The sequence below is a fragment of the Hyaena hyaena genome, unplaced genomic scaffold (assembly GCF_003009895.1).
Source record: "Hyaena hyaena isolate Hyena2069 unplaced genomic scaffold, ASM300989v1 scaffold_104, whole genome shotgun sequence".
NCBI lineage: Eukaryota > Metazoa > Chordata > Mammalia > Carnivora > Hyaenidae > Hyaena > Hyaena hyaena.
The window spans coordinates 1725580-1746865 of NW_024080736.1; the positions used below are offsets into that span (position 1 = coordinate 1725580).

Genomic DNA, 21286 nt, shown 5'->3' on the forward strand with positions numbered 1-21286 from the left:
GTACAATGATTAAATTCTGGAAATGTAACAGTGATGCAGTGCTATTATCTGATCTAGACTCATATTTACATTTCACCAACTGTCCCAATGATGACTTTAAAAAAATTTTTTTAATGTTTTATTTATTTCTGAGAGAGAGAGAGAGAGACAGACACTCAGACAGACAATGTAAGCAAGAGAGGGTCAGAGAGAAAGGGAGATACAGAATCTGAAACAGGCTCCAGGCTCCGAGCTGTCAGCACAGAGCCCGATGTAGGGCTCGAACCCACAGACTGTGAGACCATGACCTGAGCCGAAGTCAGACGCTTAACTGACTGAGCCCCCCAGGCACCCCAACAATGACTTTTATAGTAAACAAAAATAATAACCTTCAGGTTCATGTTTCAACAAAGGCATACACGCTGCACTTAGTTGCCATTTTCCTTGGTTTCCTGTAGTCTGGGGGACTTTCTTCCATGTTCTCTGTCTTTTATGACACTGACATTTTGAAAAGAGACACGGGTCATGTTTTGTGAATGTTTCTCTTTTTTGGGTTTTCATACTTGTGTTCTCATGATTAGATTCAGACTGCATCTCTGGCAGAAATTCTTCTTTTCTTTTTTCCATTCATTCATTCATTCATTCATTCATTCATGGAGCGAGGGTGGGAGAGGGAGAGAATCCCAAGCAGGCTCCTCACCCAGTGCAGAGCCCTACCTGGGACTTGATCCCATGACCCTAGGATCATGACCCAAGCTGAAATCAAGAGCCGGAGGCTCAGTTGACTCAGCTACCCAGGTGCCCCTTGCAGGAATTCTAAAATAGCAGTGTTGGGTCTTTGTAGACTCTCAAAATGTCCTTTCCCTAACACGTGTGGCTTCCCTGTGTTTTTGTTTTCTGGCCTTTGAGAGGACTCTGGCCTCCTTCCATTTTCCAAGCTGCGTTCTTCGCAGAGCTGTTGTGGCCTTGGTTTGAGGGGTTTGTGTCACCACAGCTCAGGCTGATGTGTTCTCCCGGCACTGGCACTGGAGAAGGAGTGATGGCCCCTTCCTCCGTAAGTCACCCAGGAAGCAGCAGGAAGAATCCGAAAGCATGGGCAACAGTGGACTCCTAGCCTGGCATCTAACTTGTGCAGATTGCTGATGAATCCCTAACAGGATTGTTCAGAGAAGTAGGTCTGACTCGATTAGGAAAAAGAGACCAACTTCCTTCCACCCATTTACCTTATGTGCTCATGTTGCTGAGCTTGGGAATTCCATTTGGGTGGTTTTACCTCCTAACTATTCCATCCATCTTGTTTTTCTCCATTCCAACGCCTGTCACTCTAGGTGAGGTCCTTCTCTCTTTTCTAGAACAGTCTCACTAAACCCACCTCCCGTAGAGCTGCCTGACGGGATCCATGTAGAAAATCTCACAGTGGCTTCCATTGCCAGGATAGAATTCCATCTGACCACTACTTTCCTCTGCAGTTTCTTTATTCCATACCCCCTGCCTCAACTTGAAGTCCCCAAATATGAGATGGTCATAGAAACTTTAGCATCTGCATCATCTGGGAGTTTATTAGAATCTCAGGTTCGACATCAGAGCCACTGAACCAGAACCTGCATATTAGCAAGATTTCCCCGATTTGTGTCCACAAAAAAGAGCAGGAAGCGCTATACAGAACATTCTGGAAGGGCCTGTTCTGTGCAAGATCTTAAGTTGCCCCTCTCAGGCTCTTACTGTCCTTGGAACTGAGGCATGAGTCTCGAATTGTTCTTTGATCCAGGGGATTTTGCCCCTAAAATTAAATGTTGCAATTATTCTTCCTAATTTGCAGAAAGAAGGAAATTTCACCAGTGAGCTTTTTCTCAGTTTTTCTTTTCTCTCTCACAATTTTTCTCCTAAATTTTGACATCTGACACTAATTGCTGGCGAACAAGATAGTCCTTTGCTGGCCGACAACAAAATAAACTAACAGCTAACAAATGCTAGTGTTAAAACTCAAAAGTTGAGGGTCTTTAGTCCGAAGTTCAGTACGGCAACAGCAAAACATTAGGTTTGATTATGGAGGAGGCTTTAATGCCAGAGGGAGGCACAGGTGAAAGACGTACATCAGTTGTGTAGCATAGTCCCCACTACCCTGGGGCCAGTGCGCTCATAGTGCAGGGGCACCTTATGGGACCTTGGCAGTGACCATCTTTTTACTCGAGACATTGAGATGCTGCTAGTCCAGATTTGCAGAATTCAGTGAATTGAAAAACTTTTGCTGTCACCTGTCAAGTTGATTTCATCTTCCACGGCCAGCTCGCTCTCCAAGCTGATACAACCAGGACATGTACTCTGGGTTCTCCAGTTTGATAGATAAATCATTTTTAAAACAAAAATCACAGTGAACCTGTTGCCACTTGTTAGATTTGACATTAGTTGAAGAGACCTCAAAGGCCTGGAGCTCAAAGATAATTGTTCCACCTTTCCTGGAGTGTTAATGATTTAGCACTCCGGTGTAACAAAAGCAGCAACAGCTGAGATGAACTACTTATTCAGAGGTAGTGTTCCCCTGGGAATTCCATCAGGGAGCTACCCGTAGGGACCTCTGGGAGCCCAAGAATTGAACCAAATGTTAACCCCCAAAATGAATTCATTGTTCACTATGCGTACTGTTGCTTCAGTAAATGGAAGACTTGGCAGAGGCCGTGAACTTGAAAGATGAGTTGGTGTGTGTCAGGTAGGGAGGAGGAGGAAGACCCAGTGTGTGGAAGGTTGAAAACCTGAGTGAGAAAACCTGATGCTTATCATGGGGAGTAAGACATGCTTGGAGCCATGAAGAGAGAAAGGACAGTGTGGATTGATAGGTGGGCACAGGTATACTAATGCCATACATTTGTGTAGCATTTTGGAGCATGAGATGCACCTTCACATCCGTTATCTCACCTGGTTCTGATGGCCCAGTGAGGGGGCAGGATGCATAGAGCGTTGACTTCCAGATGATGATATGGGGGCCTGGAGGGGTTGTAGGAACACACAATTGCTGAGCCATGGAGCCAGGAGTGGGACCAGATGTTTTGACCCCTGAACTGTGATGAATAAAACATTCTAACATATTAGGAAGAAAACTCACGGGGGAGCATGGGGATGGATGGATAGATACGCAGGGATGGAAAATTTTCCCTTCCTCCCTCCTGAGTTCTTTGACTGACCTAATAATTGACAGAAGACTAATAGAAGAAAAACAAATTTAATTTTGTATGTACAGGAACCCTATACAAATATGTGACTCAAAGAAATGACCATTGCAGGAAGCTTGTATACCTTTTAGACAAAGAAATAGTAAATTGGGGAAAAAATTGACGAGATAAAGGGGTTTAGGCTTAGAGCAGTAAGTGAAGAAATAACAGGTAGTGTTTATACAGCCTCTTGGCTCTACCTACCCCTTTGTGGTGGGAAGGGTGCCATCTACCCTCCTGGTTCAAGGAAGTTACCTTTCACGTGGGGAATTTCTCTCCTGCTTTCAGGGGGACAAAGAAGGGTCACTGCTTCTTGAACCAGATGTCTCTCAAGTAACTTTTTTTTAATGTTTATTTATATTTGAGACAGAGAAAGACAAAGAGACAGAGAGCAAGCAGGGGAGGATCAGAAGGAGGCGCAGACAGAATCCGAAGCAGGCTCCAGGCTCTGAGCTGTGAGCACAGAGCCCGGACTCAAGGCTCAAATCCACAAGCCATGAGATCATGACCTGAGCCGAAGTCAGATGCTTAACCAATTGAACCACCCAGGCGTCCCTCAAGTAACTTTAATTCAAAATAAAATGGCATATTTTGGAGTGGCGTGTTCTGTTCCCCTTCAGATAGACAGATGATGGAGGCCTGGATGGATAGATGGATGGGTTATTAGATGGATAGATGGATGGATGGACAGATGGATGAATGGATTGCAGAAACCAGAGTGTCAAAAGATAGAATGTTAGCAGCACCTGGCTGGCTCAGTGAGTAGAGGATGGGACTCTTGATCTCAGAGTCATGAGTTTGAGCCCCATGTTGAACATAGAGCTTATTTTAAAAAAAAAAAGAAGAAGAAGAAGAAGAAGAAGGAAGTTAGAGGTCCTGCATTCATCCAGGTGAATAGAGAATAGAAAGTCCGTGAAGGCGATGGACTGGTGAAATATAGTAGCAGTGGAATTAATAAAACTTAGCACCTGAGCAGATGTGAGAACGAGGAAGAAATAAGAGTTAGAAGGACACACAGGTTTCTACTCTGGATGATTCAAGGACCACAGGAAGAGCAGGCTCAAGCCTAGAACCAGGGGTAGGGATGGGGATGATGAATATAGTTTTTCATATTTAATTTTGAGTAAAACCAGAGATTGGTGTCCAAGAGTCAGTTGGTATCAAAAGGTCTGGAATTCAGGAAAAGTGCCTGGGATATTGAGGGGATTTGTTAGGTTATTAGCAGTCAAAGATTAACATATTACCACAGGCATTCACTGTAGCATTATAAACAGTGTGGGAAAGGGGACAAAAATGGGGGGGAAAGGAATAATCTTAAATAGTTATCAGTGGACAGACAGGTTCATTTATATTACAGGAATATAATGAAACGTGATTTAGACTTTCAAAATGAATGTCGGCCTTGTGGGGTGTTTTTTCCCCTCCTTCATTGATACTGACATCTGACTAACAGGACACTGAGCAAGGTCAGGTCAAAATGAAATGGGCTTTGCCTGCTTTACGTCATTGATCCTTCACTGCTACCCAAAGAGGAAAGAACTAGTGATGCTCTTACTTTATGGATGAGACACACAAGGTCCGGCTGTCCTCAGTATCTTGCTACAGGTCACCCAGCCAAGCAGCAGAGCCTGACCGCAAACCCAGGTCTGCTGACACTGGGGTCCGGCCTTGCCATTGTTGTGCTGTATCGCCTCTGTCTAGAATTTTCTTCCTCTGTTTCCCATAATAAAGAAGTATTATGATAAGGAAAAAAGAGCAGAGGTTGTTAATACAGGAATGACATCATGGACACTCCGAAGTTGACCCCCGCGCTGGCCTGTCAGGGCAATAAAGACACAGCAGAGGGGAAGGGGCTCCCTAGCCACCAAGGGAAAGCAGAAGCGACAGGCCCCTGTGGGGGCTTCAGGCCTAACCATGCACCACCCTGGAAAGAGCTTGGGAAGCTAACCCTCTCCCACCTGCTGGTCCACATCTGTCTTATCCAGTCCTGGAGCAATCCTTCTGGAGCCTTCCAGTTGGCTGCCTGGGGGCAGGCCTGTGGAGCTCGGCCAGGAGGCCTTGCACAGTTCCCCAATTTTGCCTCGAGAGATATTTAAGACCAATCCTGCAGAAGGGAAAACCAAACAAAACACAACCTACCAGGCAAACGTAACAATTTGTTCCTTTATTTTGTTTTTTCTGACAGTAGATGCAATCTATCATGATTCTGAAGCGCTTTTGGGCTGGTGCCCATTACATTGTTTGGCCCAGAGAGGCACGCCAGGAATGAGCTGGAAGGAGACGCTGGGCCCTGAGGTACCTCAGGACGCTTGTTTGGCGAACAAGAGGCGGAAACTCTCCGGCCTCTAGAGTACAGCTGCTGGCAGCCTTCGGCCAGCGCTCGCCATTGTCCCTTGCCTTCCGGTGTCGCCGCCCCACCACGTGGGCCTCCGCAGGCCATCTGTCTTCGCTGTTTGTTCCCTTCCCTCCAGGCCGAGCTGGTAGTTCCTAAGGGCAAAAGCAGGTACTAGTAATTCTTCTCTGTCAGGAGCTCTGCTGCTTTGTGCAAAGGATTCATTGTTGAGGCTCAGAAAAAGGTTTAGGGAAGGACGGGGGACCAGAGTCACCTTGATGTGGTGGACCCCAAACACCAGGGCTCCTGAAGTCTGGCCCAGAGCGAGCCCGTGACGGCTTCTGGGAGAAATTTCCACTTGTCAGCTTCAGAGAAAACCATCAGCTCTAGTTCCCAGAGACCACCCTGTGAATTGAAGTAAGAAAGAACGGGGAGAAACTGAAACTATTTTAAGCTCAGCCTCTGAGACTTATTTTAGGAAGCATTATTGATCGTACTGCGGGGAGACTGTCCACCGACTCAGGTGCCCGTGTGTGCGGTGTCGCCTGATCTCCTGGCACCGTCTGTGTGTCCAAAGGGGGCTGTGGCCCAGAGGAAGAATTTGGATTGAGGCCGCTCGGTGCTGAAATTAGCCCAAGTTTATGAAAAGAGCCTTGTTCCAGCTGCCCTGGGAACTGTAGCTTAGAAGCGTTTTTTTGTGCTACTGAAGCCTTTTTAGTAAATGAATTGTGTCCAAGCATTTGTGAACGTCCGTCTGCGTTGCTAGAATGTCTTTTTCTGTCCTTTTCTTAATTAGTTGCTATGACCCAGAGCACCTTAGGAGAACGTTGTTTTACCAATCAGAATCTTTTTCTCATCCGTCACTATGTCACTTTGATTACGGTCTCTTGAACCTTCTTCTTACCTTTTTGTCTCACCCAAATGAGCCGGGGTTCGCCATTGCTTCTGGCGTGGGACTTCAGGTCACCGCATGAAATGGTTCTCAGCCCTCCACCGGTTTGCCAGAGCTCTTTCCAGACACATCCTGGAATAGAAAGAAGTGTCCTTTCCCTCAAAGGGATCACACTATGAATTCATTTCCACTTTGTTAGGCTCTTTTTCCCTTAGGTCTCCACGCTGCCACGTTCTCAGGCATCCTTCCCTGTCTCGTTGCTCTGATGCCTTCATTCCCCAAATGCATTTACCAACAGCTTTTCATTTTGAACTTCACCGGTGAGCAATGCCCTTGTCTCTTCTGTACTCCTGTCATCAGGTTTCTGTCCCTGTTGACTTTTCTGCAACCTTCAAGGTAGGTAGAGAAAGGAAAAGGAAAATCTCCGTTGGCAAACGTTGAAGAAAAAATTCCTCGTGACACTTGTTAAAGATGGTAAGGCAGACTTGTTCCGGGGGACCTCTACAACAGGCGTTTGTCGTAGGGGAGAGAGAGGCTCCACCGTAAGCACGAGAAGGACTAGCAGAGATCGACAGCCAAGGCGCAGGATGGGGGTCAGTGAATGGAAGGGGGATTGTGGCTGAAAGCAAGCCAGGCTGATAGCAAGCATAGGAGATTTCTCCCTAGACGCACCCAAAAGGCTTCTTGCTTAAAAAAAATAATAATAAAGGACAGAACCTGAGGTGAGGCCTAGTCAAAAAGAGGACCCAGGAGTGAAAGAAGGTAAGTCTTTGTCACTAGTCCGAAGTCCACACTTCTTGTGCTCAGATTTGCTTTTCATTTTCTAACCTTTTTCTTCTGACTGCACACATTTAATAGCAGAACAAAAAGGGCCTGGTCGCCTTCAGTCTGGAAGTTCAGAACAGTGAGGCCTCTTAGAAAGCCAGCTTTTTCAACTCCAGGGAGTTTCATCTTGAACTTGAGAAAGGAAAGGGATCTACCTCTTCCTCCAGCCTCCCCCCAAAAAATGGACAGTTGCATTTAGTGTCCTAGGGCAGCCATCACCAATGGCCACAGACTGGGTGGCTTAAAATTACAGCAAAAATGTATTCCCTTGCAGTTACGGAGGCCAGAAGTCTGAGATCAACATGTGGGCCAAGGCCATGCTCCTTACAGAGGTCCTGGGGAAGAATCTTTCCTTGCTTCTTTTTTTTTCCCCACTTGTATTTGCATTTGTTTTATGCAGAATCTACTCAGGGGTCATAAGTTTTTGTTTGAGTTTCTTCTGGGATATCTTTTTCTTCTGTGCAACTTCCTCTTCTGGTTTAGGAGCAATCTGCTCTTTCTCAGTGAGGACCATCTCAGAGTGGTAGGAAGAGCTCATGTATGGATTAATCCGACCACGAGCCCTGTAACTTCTATGCCGCGTCTTGGGGGCTTTGTTCACTGGGATGTGCTCAATGACCAGACACTTTACATCTAAACCCTTAAGTTCAGCATTACTCTCTGCATTTTTAAGCAGGTGCAGTAAAAATTCAGCATTCTTTTCGGACCACCAACTCTGTGTCCAAGCCCCACTGGTCTAGGCACACCTACAGGCTCCACCAGTTATAGCTGCAGAATGGCCCACTGCTTCTGCAATGTGGTATCTTTCAGATATTGGTGGCTTTTCGGAGATGCCCTTGATGGCCTGGGCAGTTTCACGTGTGTTCTTAAAATGAAGACAAAAATTTGAAATTCTTGATTTGCGTGATTTTGTCAGGTTTTCTGGGTCAAGTGAATAATGAACCATTTTCAGAGAACGCCTCAGGCCACTATTGCCTCGCTTCCGGCTTCTGGTGGCCCCAGGCCTTTCCCGGTTTGCGACAGCATTGCTTCAATCTCTGCCTGACTTTATATGATCTCCTCGTGTGTCTCTCTATCTCACTAGTCACGGGATTTAGGGGCCAACCTAAACCCAGGATCATTTTCGTTCCACAGACTAGGAGCTTTATAAACAACAGAAATTTGTTTCACCGTCTGGAAGCAGGAGATCTAAGATTAGAGTGGGCTCAGAACCCAACCCAATGGCTGGGTTCTGAGTTGCAGGCTGCCAACTCCTTCCTGTGTCCTCACGTGGTAGAAGAGTCTAGGGAGTGTCGTGGGGTCTTTTTTGCAGAGCACTAATCTCGTTCATGAGGGCTCCACCCTCCTGACTGAATCACCTCCCCAAAGCCCACCTCCTAACACCAGCCCATTGGGGATTAGATTTCAACATAGGAATTTTGGGCCGCGGACAGGGGAATCACAAATATTAGTCCATAGCAGTCCTTAACTAATTATACTTGCATAGACTCCATTTCCAAACAAAGTCACATTCTGAGGCTTCTGGGCATGAGTGAATTTGAATCCACTACAGGGGTGTCGATACATCTGCTTCTACAGAAGAAGCCGCATACACCTTCCCACCCTACCATCCCACTCCTGGGTATGTGCCTTAGAGAAATGAAAATATGCATTCACACAGAAGCCTTTAGCAGCTTTTAGCGGCTCTGTTCATAATTGCCCCAGGCTAGAAACGGGACTGGATCAACAAATTGTTGGGAATACTACTTAGCAATAAAAAGGAATGAACTTTGATTCGCACCACAACTGGATGAATCTCAAAGGCATTGTACTGAGTGAAAGGAGCCAGTTGCAGAGGGTTAACATCTATAGAATTCCGTGTGTATGGCATTCTTAAAAAGAAGAAAAAAACTGTAGGGATGGAGAACACATCAGTCGTTGCCAGCAGTTGGGGCCTAGGGAGGCTGTGACTATAAATTAGTTTTTTGGGCTGATCACACTGTTCTGTATCTTACTTGTATACAGTGCACAGTTCCAGGAACACATCCATGTGTTAAAATTTATGCAACTGCAGGGCCCCCAGAAAATATTTTTAAAAGGTTGTTTCCGGGGCAGGGAGTGTAAAGTCAAAAACGAGGATCAGCATATCTTACTAAGGTGCTGAGTTATCATTTAGTTTTTGTGAATGATGAAACGGCACGAGATTTTATATAAAATTCATTTTTCAAAATTGTGTCTGTCCCGGGGCGCCTGGGTGGCTCAGTTGGTTAAGCGTCCGACTTCAGCTCAGGTCATGATCTCACAGTTTGTGGGTTTGAGCCCCGCGTTGGGCTCTGTGCTGACAGCTCGGAGCCTGGAGCCTGTTTCAGACTCTGTATCTCCCCCTCTCTCTGACCCTCCCCTGCTCACGCTGTCTCTCTCCCCCACTTTCAGAAATAAATAAAATATTTAAAAAAAAAAAAAAATTGTGTCTGTCCCATGCTAGAAGGGCTAGAGGATTAAGATATGTATAACATCTTATGGGTGGTTGCTGATTTCTTTGTACTTGATTCTTCTCCTAATTAAAAACATTTACTTCCTGAGATACTTTTTTTTTTTTTTTTTTTTTTAAGAAAAAAAGAACAACAGCTCTGGAGGGGTGTGGTGTGCCTTCTGCGCTAGTTCAACCGTGAAAAGGCCAGATTGAGCAATCTGGGAGTCCCACCCGTTGTTTCTATGTGCTCGAACTGGAAATGACCATTGTATTAGACTTTCCCCAAGCACCTATCTTGCAAGCCTTTTTGGCAGAGAGTTCCGTTTAGGAGTTTAATTAATTTGAACTAATAGAAAGAGACATATTCAGTAACTCGTGAAAGAAACAAGCAGGCCCCTGTTGCTGACACCATGAATGGCCCACTTTTTTGAATCAGCTCCCTCAAGATGGCTCACCACATGGTGTTCTTTCCTACTCATGATTCCTGGCCTTCCTAAGGACCCCCATTGGTATCCTTATTCCTCTCCAAGGATGGGAGTGGTCCTCCCTCCGTTAGAAACTCTACAGCCCTCTTGGGAGCCCTGGCCTTTCCCAAGTGCCTGCCAGCTTCCCTAGGTTACTGTCCAGGGCCTTTCCCAAGTGCTTGCCAGCTTCCCTAGGTTACTGTCCAGGGAACTGTAGATAACATGCAGAATACCCACAGATGATGCCAACGGAAGCCACTTGTCCACCACCCATCCACCACCCATCTTCATCTCTGATCTACACTGTCTCCCACCACCCAGAGCTTTCCTTGTCCACGCCCCCATCCTCCCTTAACTCAGTGGCCCCTCCCCAGTGCCACCTAAGACACTATAGCCTTGCTGGGTCATGACAATATTTTCCCCAGTTTACCAGCAAAGACAAGACTCCCTCTGAGAGACCCTCGGTCCCATTGTCTATCCAGAGCCCTTTAACTCTCAAACCCAATACACTCCAACGGTAAGTGAGCTGGCAATCAAAGGAGAGAGGGCAATGTGAAGAAAACAAAATGGTGCAACTAGAATGCTCTGCCAAGATTCACAGAGATGTTCTTTGGAGCTCCCGTTCCCCATACCTCACCCCTCTCCACCCCTCCTGCAGCTCTACACAAATCATTACCACCTCACTGAAAACAGAATTTTCTCGGACACTTGTGGGTGGAAACCTTTGCCTTCAGTTTGCTTTGCTACTCCCACTGCCTTTGGAAAAATCGTTCTCCATTCTGTGCTGAGAGCCTAATGATATTGTCCACCAGGGAACATTCTCTGGGGAAGCACTGAAGTTTACCCAGTAGCTAAGACAAACCTGCCTAACCCTGATAGATGTGTTTCCTTTACTCAGTTTTAATACCCCCTAAATCCAGTGGCTACTGGAGCATTTGATGAGAATTAAGTCAAAGCAGTTCACTTCCCATGATATCACCAGATGGGGCTCCAGTTGGGCTCTAAAACTAGGGTCAGTTCAAAAGTGAGTTTGGGGTGATCGCTTACCCCAGCACCAGCAAACAGTTCACTGAGGCTCCTTAGACAGAAACCCCAGCAGCCATAAGTTATATCCCAGGCTCAGATGTTTCTGGACCACACTGTGCAGGCACATGGTAGGGCTCCTTTCTAAACCAGACCAAATGCTCAGTCTTTTGAATCATCCCTGCTGGTTAAATAATGATCCTGGGTTCAGACTACTATAGGCCAATGCTGAGTTTCCTCCTTGCTGAATTTGGACTGTAATACTCATCTGAAGCATACCTTTTAGGATTCCGTACTTTAGTAATGTACAGGTTATATTTTATGTGGTGGTGTTGGTTCATTTGTGCATTCAATCTAGCCTTCTCTCCAAAATCACAAGCTCCCTTGAGAGTGGACACATTCTAAAAGTCATAGTGTTGAACATGTAGTAGGTGCTTCATAAATTTTTGCTGATCGGGTGCCTATGTGGTTCAGTTAAGTGTCTGACTCTTAATTTCGGCTCAGGTCATGAACTCATGGTTCATGAGATCAGGCTCTGTGCTGACAGCATGGAGCCTGCTTGGGATTCTCTGTCTCCCTCTCTCTTTGTCCCTGCCCAATTGTACTCTCTCTCTCTCTCTCTCTCTCTTTCTCTTAAAAATAAATAAATAAATAAACATTAAAGTAAAATAAAACACTGATGTTTTTAATTGCTGTGCATCTAGTTTCTTCTTTTTCAGTAATTGCATCTTCAGAACAAATATCAGTTACCCAACTCTGTATTCTAGATGGGGGAGTGGAAGGGGAAGCAATGTTTTTGAAAGACCAAAGAAGACCAAGACAGTCCAAGTTATTGACAAGGCAAATCATCATTTCATCACCCCATTTTTACTGGTATTCTCACCAAGAACATTTTCACACCTACACAATTCAATGGTGACCATTTCATTAATGTGTATGCTCTGTGATCCAACCCAACTCGTTTTCCAACTGCCATTCAGATAGAGATAAAAAAGCTTGGTCTTTTTGGTTTTATTTTACTTTAATGGCTATTCTCCCATACTGGGGTATTTAAGCTGTTTGCTTCCTTTCTCTCTCTCTTTTTTCTTGCCATTACGATAATGTCAGGATGAAAATCTTTGTGCATAAAACTTTTCCTTTATTTAAGATTTATCTTAAACTTAAGATTTAAGATAAATTCTCAAAGCTTAAGCTTAGTAGGTCAGAGTATATTAAGATTTTAAAGATGCTTCATACTTAATGTTCATAATACTTTACAACAAAGGGAAAAGCACTCCCTTTTTATTCAGAATCTATAAGATAATATTTACTCAGGAGATCTGCCTTCTCATTGTCGTATTACTCAGTTCAGATCCAAAGGAGTTTGTTTATTGAGTGCTTATTGCCTAGTGGGCAGGTGGGGAAAGGTCAGGAGAGTCGACCAGATTGGCACCGATACCCACTAGAGATGATCTGTGGGCGGGCATGTCTCTGATAATTAACCAAAGATGGGAACATTATTATGAGGGATATAGGGAAAGTACCGCAATTAACTCCCCAACCCAACTCCCATCTCAGAAGCAAATCTCCCCAAGAAGTTCCCAAGACCATCAAGGTGCAAAGCACATGTGTCAGGGGCGGGCCTGGCAGAATTGTGGCTTGATGTATCAACATGACGCATCTCATAGTAAAGCTATCTCAGCAGATCTCTGATTCCAACTCAAAGAGCCAGTGGTTTGACCAGAATTTTGGCAGCTACTTCTGCCACTGGGGAAGCCCAAACGAATAGTAGTTACTCATGCTCTTTTCCTCTGGGGCCTGACAAAGCCTCTGTAACAATGGCGGCTTAATTCTGGATGGTGCCCTTAAACTGAGCATGAAGATCCGACTCTCTCATCCCCGCCCGCCCATGTGGCCTCTGATTACACTATATCCTGATCGCTGCCTCTGCCTCTATTCCATTTCTCTGCCTCCGCGCCCCTGCGGATGACCCAAGTCAGAAGGCTGTGTAGTGAGGGGGCAGAGAAGGAATGGGCCAAAGAGCGAGGTGTAGCAACGCGACCCCGAGGTCCCTCGACATCACAGACATTTTAACTGGAACGAATTTTAGTGGCCATCTGGGTCTCTTGGTCTCAGCCTCTTCGGGGCCACAGATCTGTAGTAATCAGATGAAAGTGTTTGAACCCTTGCTCCAGAAAAAGGCACCTCACCAAATTTGGGGTACAATTCCAGGATGTTTACAATTTCCTGGTACCCATCCATTTGATGAAGCCTTTTACTTTCAGGTGAGGCGATGGAGACCCCAAGGAGGTACAGGGTCTTGCCCAAGGTTAACACAGAGGAGATTGTTTAATTCAAACTCAGCTCACCTGATTCCCTGATTACGAATAGGACCTGTCAGTAAATACTGTGACGTTTCCACTGTGCATTGAGCCCTCTGTCGAGAATTACAGAAAGTTAGGGTCTTACAACCAAGGAAATAGAACTCCTGCTCATGAAAGGAAACTAAGATCAATCAGTAAGCCATATTCCTGTCATAGATTCCTCTTCGGGAAGTAAAAGCTAATGCCATCCATTAAGTCAGCAGGCACTAAGCACCTAAGAGCATCTCCCAAAATCTCTAATCTTCAGAGGATTAATTATTTATTGAAAATTAGAGCTCTTTGTAATCTCCGGCCCGAAGAGACTTTTCCGTCTGAAGCCTCAAGTGATTTTCTGTGGCTTTGTTCAAGCACCCTGAAACAATAACTGTAGAGGTGCTTGGTATTTCCTCCCTAAAGTGAATTAAGTGTCATAGTAGGGAAGGAGACCAGAGTGTGAACTGAAAGGTCCCTAAGTAGATTCTGCGACTCTTTCTGCTATTCACCAAAGCAGAAAAGTTCCCAGTCTTAGGGGAGCCACCAAACCCAGTTGCTCATGACATACATTTTATAAGTAGCAGGAGGAGAACCAGATTCCAGTTTCATCTTCTGGAAAGAAGCAGGAAGCACTTTTGACTGATACTTATCTTCCCCGGTTGGGTGCCGAAAGGCAGCTTTTTCTCACTGGAGGAGCCTGGATGTGAAGGCTGGAGACTTGCCTTGAATCCGAGGTTCTCCGCCAGCTCATGTGTGACCTCAGGCAAAGCTCTTTACTTCCTTGAGCCTTGGTTTTCTCATCTGAAAAAGGAGAATTTTCTCATCTCGGTTTTCTCTCTCAGTGTCCCAATAATGTAGTTTTTTTGTTGTCGTTTCTGTTTTTTTAGTGTTTATTTTTGAGAGAGGGAGAGACAGGAAACAGAATCCGGAGCAGGCGCCAGGCTCCAGGGGGGCAGCGCAGTGCCCTATGCTGGGATCGAACTCACAAGTTGTGAGCCAAAGTTGGACGTTTACCTGACTGAGCCTCCCCCCCCCCCCCCAGGGGCCCCTGATAATATAATTGTTACTGTAAATGGCTCCTCTCCCTGGCCTTATAGTCTATTCTTTCATTGTAGCAAATACTTTATTCTGCCTTGCATTTTAGGAAATAGCTTCCTAATCTCTCTCTTAGTAAATGGTAATTCCATAAGGGTAGGAGCTCAGCCTGCTTATCTTTGTAGCCCCCAGAGCTGAGGCAGCAATTTGCATACACTGAGTGTGTCAGTCAGGGCCCAATCAGGAGGCACGTGATAATTTGAATAGTGAGAATGTAATATAAGAAATTGTTAAACTTTGATGAGTGTAACTATAAAGATGTAAAGAGAACCCCAAAGGGTATCTAAAGATGAGAGAGAATGCAGAAGGAAGAACAGATTCGGAAGGAGTCCCTCTCCATGGCCAGGGCTTTACTGGAGTGGCTGTGGTCATAGCCCACTGAATGGTAGAGAAGTTTACTGGGTTTCCTGGACCAGAGCTGGTCCACAGTTGCGAGGCATTGGGAAACAGCCCACTGGGCACTGGTGAGATGAGACCATTGGGCAGGTGTGTAGAAGCAGAGTGCCACAGCCAGTGAAAACCCTGGAGTTCATGGTCCTACAAGCAGAGGGCCAAGGCGAAGGCCAGGGCTGCAAGGTCACCAGGCAACTATATGCTCCCAGCATGCACTGAGACAATGCCACGAGATGTCCCCACTGACGGACTCTGCAGCAGGAGAAGATCCAAAACCAGGAAGAGAAGCCCCCCTTCCTCTTGCTGAGTCCCCCCCCCCCCCCCCCCCCCCCCCCCGACGCGGTCAATGACTTAATGTCATAATTGCTGTAAAGAAGATGTGCTTCTAGGGTCCAGTGCAGAAACTAATGAGTTAATTTGCAGCTGAGAGGCAATAATGTGATAACTGGTATAATAGGTGATCAAAAATATTTGGATTAAATTATGAAAAGCCACACAATCTGTCAGTAACTCCCTAAACCCCAGTTTATTTCCCCTTCCTTCAGTCCCATAAATTTTACCACCAATAAATGTCAAACCTCTCTAAGTTCTTTTTTAATTTACTCTCTAGAAGCTCATTTCCCCTTGGGGTATTCCATTCTGTTTTGTTTTCTTCACGAGGCACATGTCTTTCTTCTCTGGGCACACACCTAAAAGAGACTCAGGTGAAGAGAGAGGTGATGGGGCGGGGGAGAGGGAGGAAGAGAGGGGGAGGGAAAGAGACTCATGTAAACAACCTGAGACCCAGTATTTCACAATTTATTTCTCCACTCAAACGTGAACTTGTTTCCCTACAATCTCTGTTAAATTTCAAAGCCATCCACCTGTCCTTCCTGAACACTCTAGGAGTGTCCCAAACGCTTGACTTCAAGTGGCAGCGGAAGGAGCCAGTGCTGATCTGAGAACCGGTCCTTCTCTCCCTTTAAGGCAAAGGCAGTGATCACCTCAGGTCAGACAGGGCAGTCCTTCTCCTTGGACAGATCTGCAAAGTCCAGTCCCCGACCATTTTAGAAGAAAATAGATGACAGAGCAAATGTCAGACTTGGAGGATAAATACCAGCATAGATATTATCCAGCAAGCATTTGGAAAAGCATAATTTCAAGTAGAGAATCGAACCAAGGAGAATGTAGCATGGAAAGGGGCCTTTAGAGGCTGTCCTATGGGAGATCATGTTATGAACGGGCACCAAATTTGGGTCGAGACAGTGTTCTTAGGCATCAACCGTGCTGTTCTTCCAAAATATTTCATTCTCTTCTGAAAAATCCGATTTAGGCAGCACGCACAGTTGACTTCCCTGGCAGGAATTAGCCAAACAGTGAGGTGGGGATACAGCTGAGATGTCTTCCAAGGATGAAGTGGTTTTGCAAACTTAGTCTGTCTACCAGCCTTCAGTAAGGCTGGGAAGAGCATCCCTCTAGACTAGAAAAAATGGCAATGGAGAAAAGTAGAGGAACGTCATCATTCCACCAAAATTTATATCTATATATGTAGCTGTCTTACATATTTCATTGCAAGTGACAGACATTCTGGACCATTGTAACCTAAAGTAGACGATCAGGGAACCCTTTCCATTTCTCCCCAAGGTCTCACTTCTCATTCCCACATGTCCTAAGGGATCGTGCTCTTAAATGATCAAAAGTAATACATGTGTTTATTCCTGGGTGATGAGATTATGGACAATCTTTATTTTCTTCTTTTGGTTTATCTGGTGTGTGTGTGTGTGTGTGTGTGTGTGTGTGTGTGTGTGTGTGTTTCCTGCCATGGCATGTATTGTGTGTGAATAAAATTTTTCATGAAAAAAACCCCACATTTCTCTTCCCTAAATCTTGGGCTCTTTTACTACTTTGTGGTCTCCTATCTAGCCAGACCCTTTGTAGCCTCTTCACGTCCCTTGTTCAGATTCCCTGCCAAAGAAAAAAAAAAAAACCCTCCACAGTCTTAATTTTTGGAAGAGATTTATTTCTTCACTCTTGGACTTCTAAAAACAGACCACTTTTTCTTCTACCCCTCGCCGGGCGGTGATTGATGCTACACCTGCCTCTGATGTGACAAAACGTAAGCGATGAATAAAAAGCCTTTCATGATTCTTGCACTTGCCGAGGTAGGCAGAAGCCCCAGCCAGGAGCGCTGAGCTGAGTGAAGATACTCTGTGGGGTGTTATTCCGCCTCGGGCACAGTCACGCCAACCGTGGACACCTTGCGGGCTACTCCTATCACTAACTTTTGATATGTTGCTCTGTCCTTTCAGATTTTTGACAATGAGGCCAAAGACCTAGAGAGAGAAGTTTGCTTTATTGATATTGCCTGCGATGAAATTCCAGAACGTTACTACAAAGAATCTGAGGTAAGCAATAAATATGGGATGTCCTATGGAAGAGAGTCAATCATTCATTCATTCATTCATTCATTCATTCATTCATTCAACAGCTATGTATTAAGTAAGTCCTAACCCGGGAGACTTTCATCCATCTCTGTGTTGATTCAACGAGTCTCCAAATTAAGTTCCTACTCCTCAGGGCCCTGGCTGCCACTCCATTTCCATTTAGTTTTCCTGTCTCCCCAGCTCTGCCATCATTCCGGGTAGCAAAATACTACTCATAAGGCCAAACCTTATCCAAACATATCCAAACATACCATTCTCTAAAAAACAATGGGCACCTCTGACTTCCTGTTTGCCAGGCCCTGCACAGCCCGTCTCCCCATCTGCTCTGCGAGGGGTTTTATTTGTATCTTTGGGGCGTAACACAAAGAAAATGCTCTCTCCATCCTCTGAGTGAATATTGAAAACGGAAACAGCTCATCTTGACACAGAACTTTGCTCTCAAAACAGGAAGTGCCTTCATGAGGGCTTCTCTTTTTTTCCATTCTCGACTGAGAGTAAATTTAAGAGCGTGTCTTTTTCTACAGCATCCACCCTGCCAGAATCCATCGCGTGCCTCAGTCCAACCTCGTGATTTTACTGTTGGTGCAAGTCCCCATTTATATCCCGTTCGTATTTTATTAACGGCTGCTGGTGGAACTTGGGTGACCCCCTTGTAAATAACATCCCAGCCCTGTGCTGACAGCAGATGCAAGGCTATTTCTGTTGTTTAGCAACAGGCAGCCAATCACAATATGTTTGGACTCAGGGCTCCAGACTCGTCCTTGAGCCGTAACACATGGACCTTGAGACTCTTCTCTTAGATTCATTAGGGCTGATTTAAGACATAATAAATAAACCTGTTAAAAATGAATTCCACTGTTCTACCAACTGGGCTCCCAATATGGTTCGGATTTTTTTTTTTTTTTTTTTTTTTTTGCCTCCACATTTTAGGATCTTAACCTGATCTTAACAAATGCTTAGCTGTTTGATTGCGGGCGTGAGCCTTACAGCCACTGTCCCTTCTTCAAAAGATGGGGAGAGGCCAATGTGAAGCACTCTCAGTTTGACTCAAAGACTGAGCTTTTTAGCGTCATCCATTTATACCGCATACTGCCGCCAACCACACCCATGAGTTTTCAGAAAAACAAAGTGAAATACTCTTTGCGTATCTGGACCTGCAGACAGGAAGAACCTTGGCCTCCCCTCTTCTCATTGTACAGAGGAGATTCTCCTGTGGTTTCATATCAAGTCCTCCAATACCTACGGGGCCTCAGTGATGCATCAGAGCACCATGCACCTCAGCAGGGAAGCTGTGTCCCGTCACTTAGGGGGCTCCCTCAGCCTGGGTGAGGGCTGCTGACCTCCCTGGGCGTCCTGACCTCTTTGTGAGCTCAGGCCTTCCAGGAAGGCAGAAGACTCTGTATTAATTTCAGCTCTTCCTCCTAGATGGCTTTGTCATGGTCCTGCCTGGTTCTCAAGGAGTTCCCTCTTGATTTGGTGGAAAGTCTTAGGATAAATATGGAATACTAATGACGAAATCAACAAGTCTCTTCTCTAGTCTGTGGGTGCCTGATTCATCTCCTTGTGCTTTGTGCTCCAAGAACCATCCCTGGAAAGGTTCTTTTCATTTACACAGACATTCAGGGAGCTTTTTTCTTCATTCTTCACGGTCATTCATTTCTCTTGGCTGCAAAACATTCTTTTCTGGATGCCATTTGGCCAAGGAAGCGAGAGGTGAGGAGTCATTCATCCAATAGATGTTTCCCGAGTCCTCACTGAGCGTCGCAGAGCACTATTAAGATGGTGACATGGCAATGAGCAGAAGAGACGCTGAGAATCCTTCCCTCAGGACACGTCCAGTCTAGCAGGAGAGCCAGCAATAGAGAATCACATGAGTACAGATGGAGTTACAAGTCACAGGTGCCATAAGGAAGCATGCAGGGAGAGACCACGGTGGGGAAGCTGAATTTGAGAGGATGGAAGCAGGAAAGATGTTCTAGAAGAAATGACATACTGAGACCCGCAGGATGAAAAGAGCTGAGGGACAGGGCCCCAGGAGAAGGTAACAGCATGTGTGGGGGCCTTGACGTGACATGTGTAGGGAGCAAAAGAAGGCCAACATGGCGGCGGCAGCAGAAAAAAAAGAATGAATGGCACAACAAAGGTTGGAAAGGAACACGCGGCCATGTTAAGACAATTAGACTTTATTCAAGTGGAGCAGAATGCTGTTGCCGAAATTAAAGCTGAGCATCATATGATCTGATCTGTGCTTTTAAAAGAATGCTCTGGGGGCATCTGGGTGGCTCAGTCAGTTAAGCGTCAGACTCTTGATCTCAGCTCAGGTGATGATCTCACAGTTCGTGAGACTGAGCCCCGTGTTGGGCTCTGTGCTGACAGCATGGAAGCTCCTTGGGATTCTCTCCCTCTCTCTCTCTCTCTCTCTCTCTCTCTCTCTCTCTCTCTGCCCCTCCCCTGCTCGCATGTGCACTCTCAAAAATAAATAAACATAAAAAAATTATGAAAGATTGCTCTGGATGGAGAATGGGCTGGAGAAAAGCAGAGCGGAGGTCAGGAAACCACGGAGGCCATTGGAGTTATCTGCATTATTGGTTTTTCACATTATGTGGTGCTTTGAACTGGTGGTGGCTGGAAACAGATTGTTTTGAGGTCGACTTTGAAGACAGAATTGACAGGGATAGGTCACACACTGGATGTGAAGATGAGAGAAAAGCAGGTGTCAGGATGACCTTGAGGTTTAGTGGATCCGACGACAGGTCAACAGGGTTGAAGAGTGGATTTCTGAGAAAGATAGATAGATTCTGTGATACCAGCGAGACACCCAAAGCACATAGAAATAAGTCTAGAGCATAGACTAGAGAGATCTGGGCTGGTGACAAATGAGAGAATATTTGGAAAATAGAAAATATTTGGAAAATCCTGGGGGTGAATGAGAGGGAGAAAGCATAAAGTATAAGCAGTAAACGAGATCAAGTCCAGGCTTCAGGGATGGCTGCGTTTGGGGATCAGGAAGAAGATGGGGAGGCCCCAGGAATCTACAAAGAACCGAGCAGAGAGTTCGAAGATGACACAGAAAGTGCATGAAAGAATACACGTTTCAGGAGGAAGGGAGTGACCCCGTTGGCACATAGTGCTGCCCGGAGGGCCAGTAAGATGATAACGAAGGCTGTCTTGTAGAGCAGTGGCTACTGGGGGCAGTTCACCCCACACGGATGCTTCCAATATCTGGAGACATTTTTTTTTTTAATAATGCTGTTAGACTTTCTTTGTGTTTTATTTTGTTTTTTAAAAAAATTTTTTTTGATGTTTATTTTTGAGACAGACAGAGTGTGAGCAGGGGAGGAGCAGAGAGAGAGGGAGACACAGAATCCGAAGCAGGCTCCAGGCTCTGAGCTGTCTGCACAGAGCCCGATGCAGAGCTCAAACCCACAAACTGCGAGATCATGATCTGAGCCAAAGTCGGCTGCTTAACCGACTGAGCCACTCAGGCGCCCCATCTGGAGACATTTTTGATTGTCACAACTTGGGGACGCTACCAGCAGCTGGCCAGTAGAGACCAAAGATGCTGCTAAACATGCCATAATGGACAGGACAGTGTCCACCCCCCACCCCTGGCCCCAAATGTCACTCGTGCCCAGGCTAGTGACACCCTAGGGAAACTGCCCTAGAGGAAAAGTTCACTGGAGATGGACAGAACTTGGGATCCAGCTCTCCCACTCTGCCACTCGGGCTCCCACCCAGAGCCAACCCTGCCTGTCCTGGAGTCTCAGGACTTCTTAGCGGCTATGGAAGGAAGGGGCCCCAGAGCACTCAGCCCTGCACACTTTCCATCAAGTAGCCCTTCACAGAGGATCCCCGGCCTACACTGC

General features: G+C 45.8%; 1 protein-coding gene across 3 annotated transcripts in view; it reads left to right on the forward strand.

Annotated features, from left to right (window-relative positions):
- PITPNC1 (phosphatidylinositol transfer protein cytoplasmic 1) overlaps nt 1-21286 on the forward strand; it is a 263091-nt gene that overhangs the window by 195262 nt on the left and 46543 nt on the right. For all 3 annotated transcript variants that reach the window (XM_039235924.1, XM_039235923.1, XM_039235926.1), the window contains one exon: nt 17286-17381. In XM_039235924.1, the coding sequence (XP_039091855.1) occupies nt 17286-17381 (96 nt within the window). The remainder of the gene's footprint in view (nt 1-17285; nt 17382-21286) is intronic.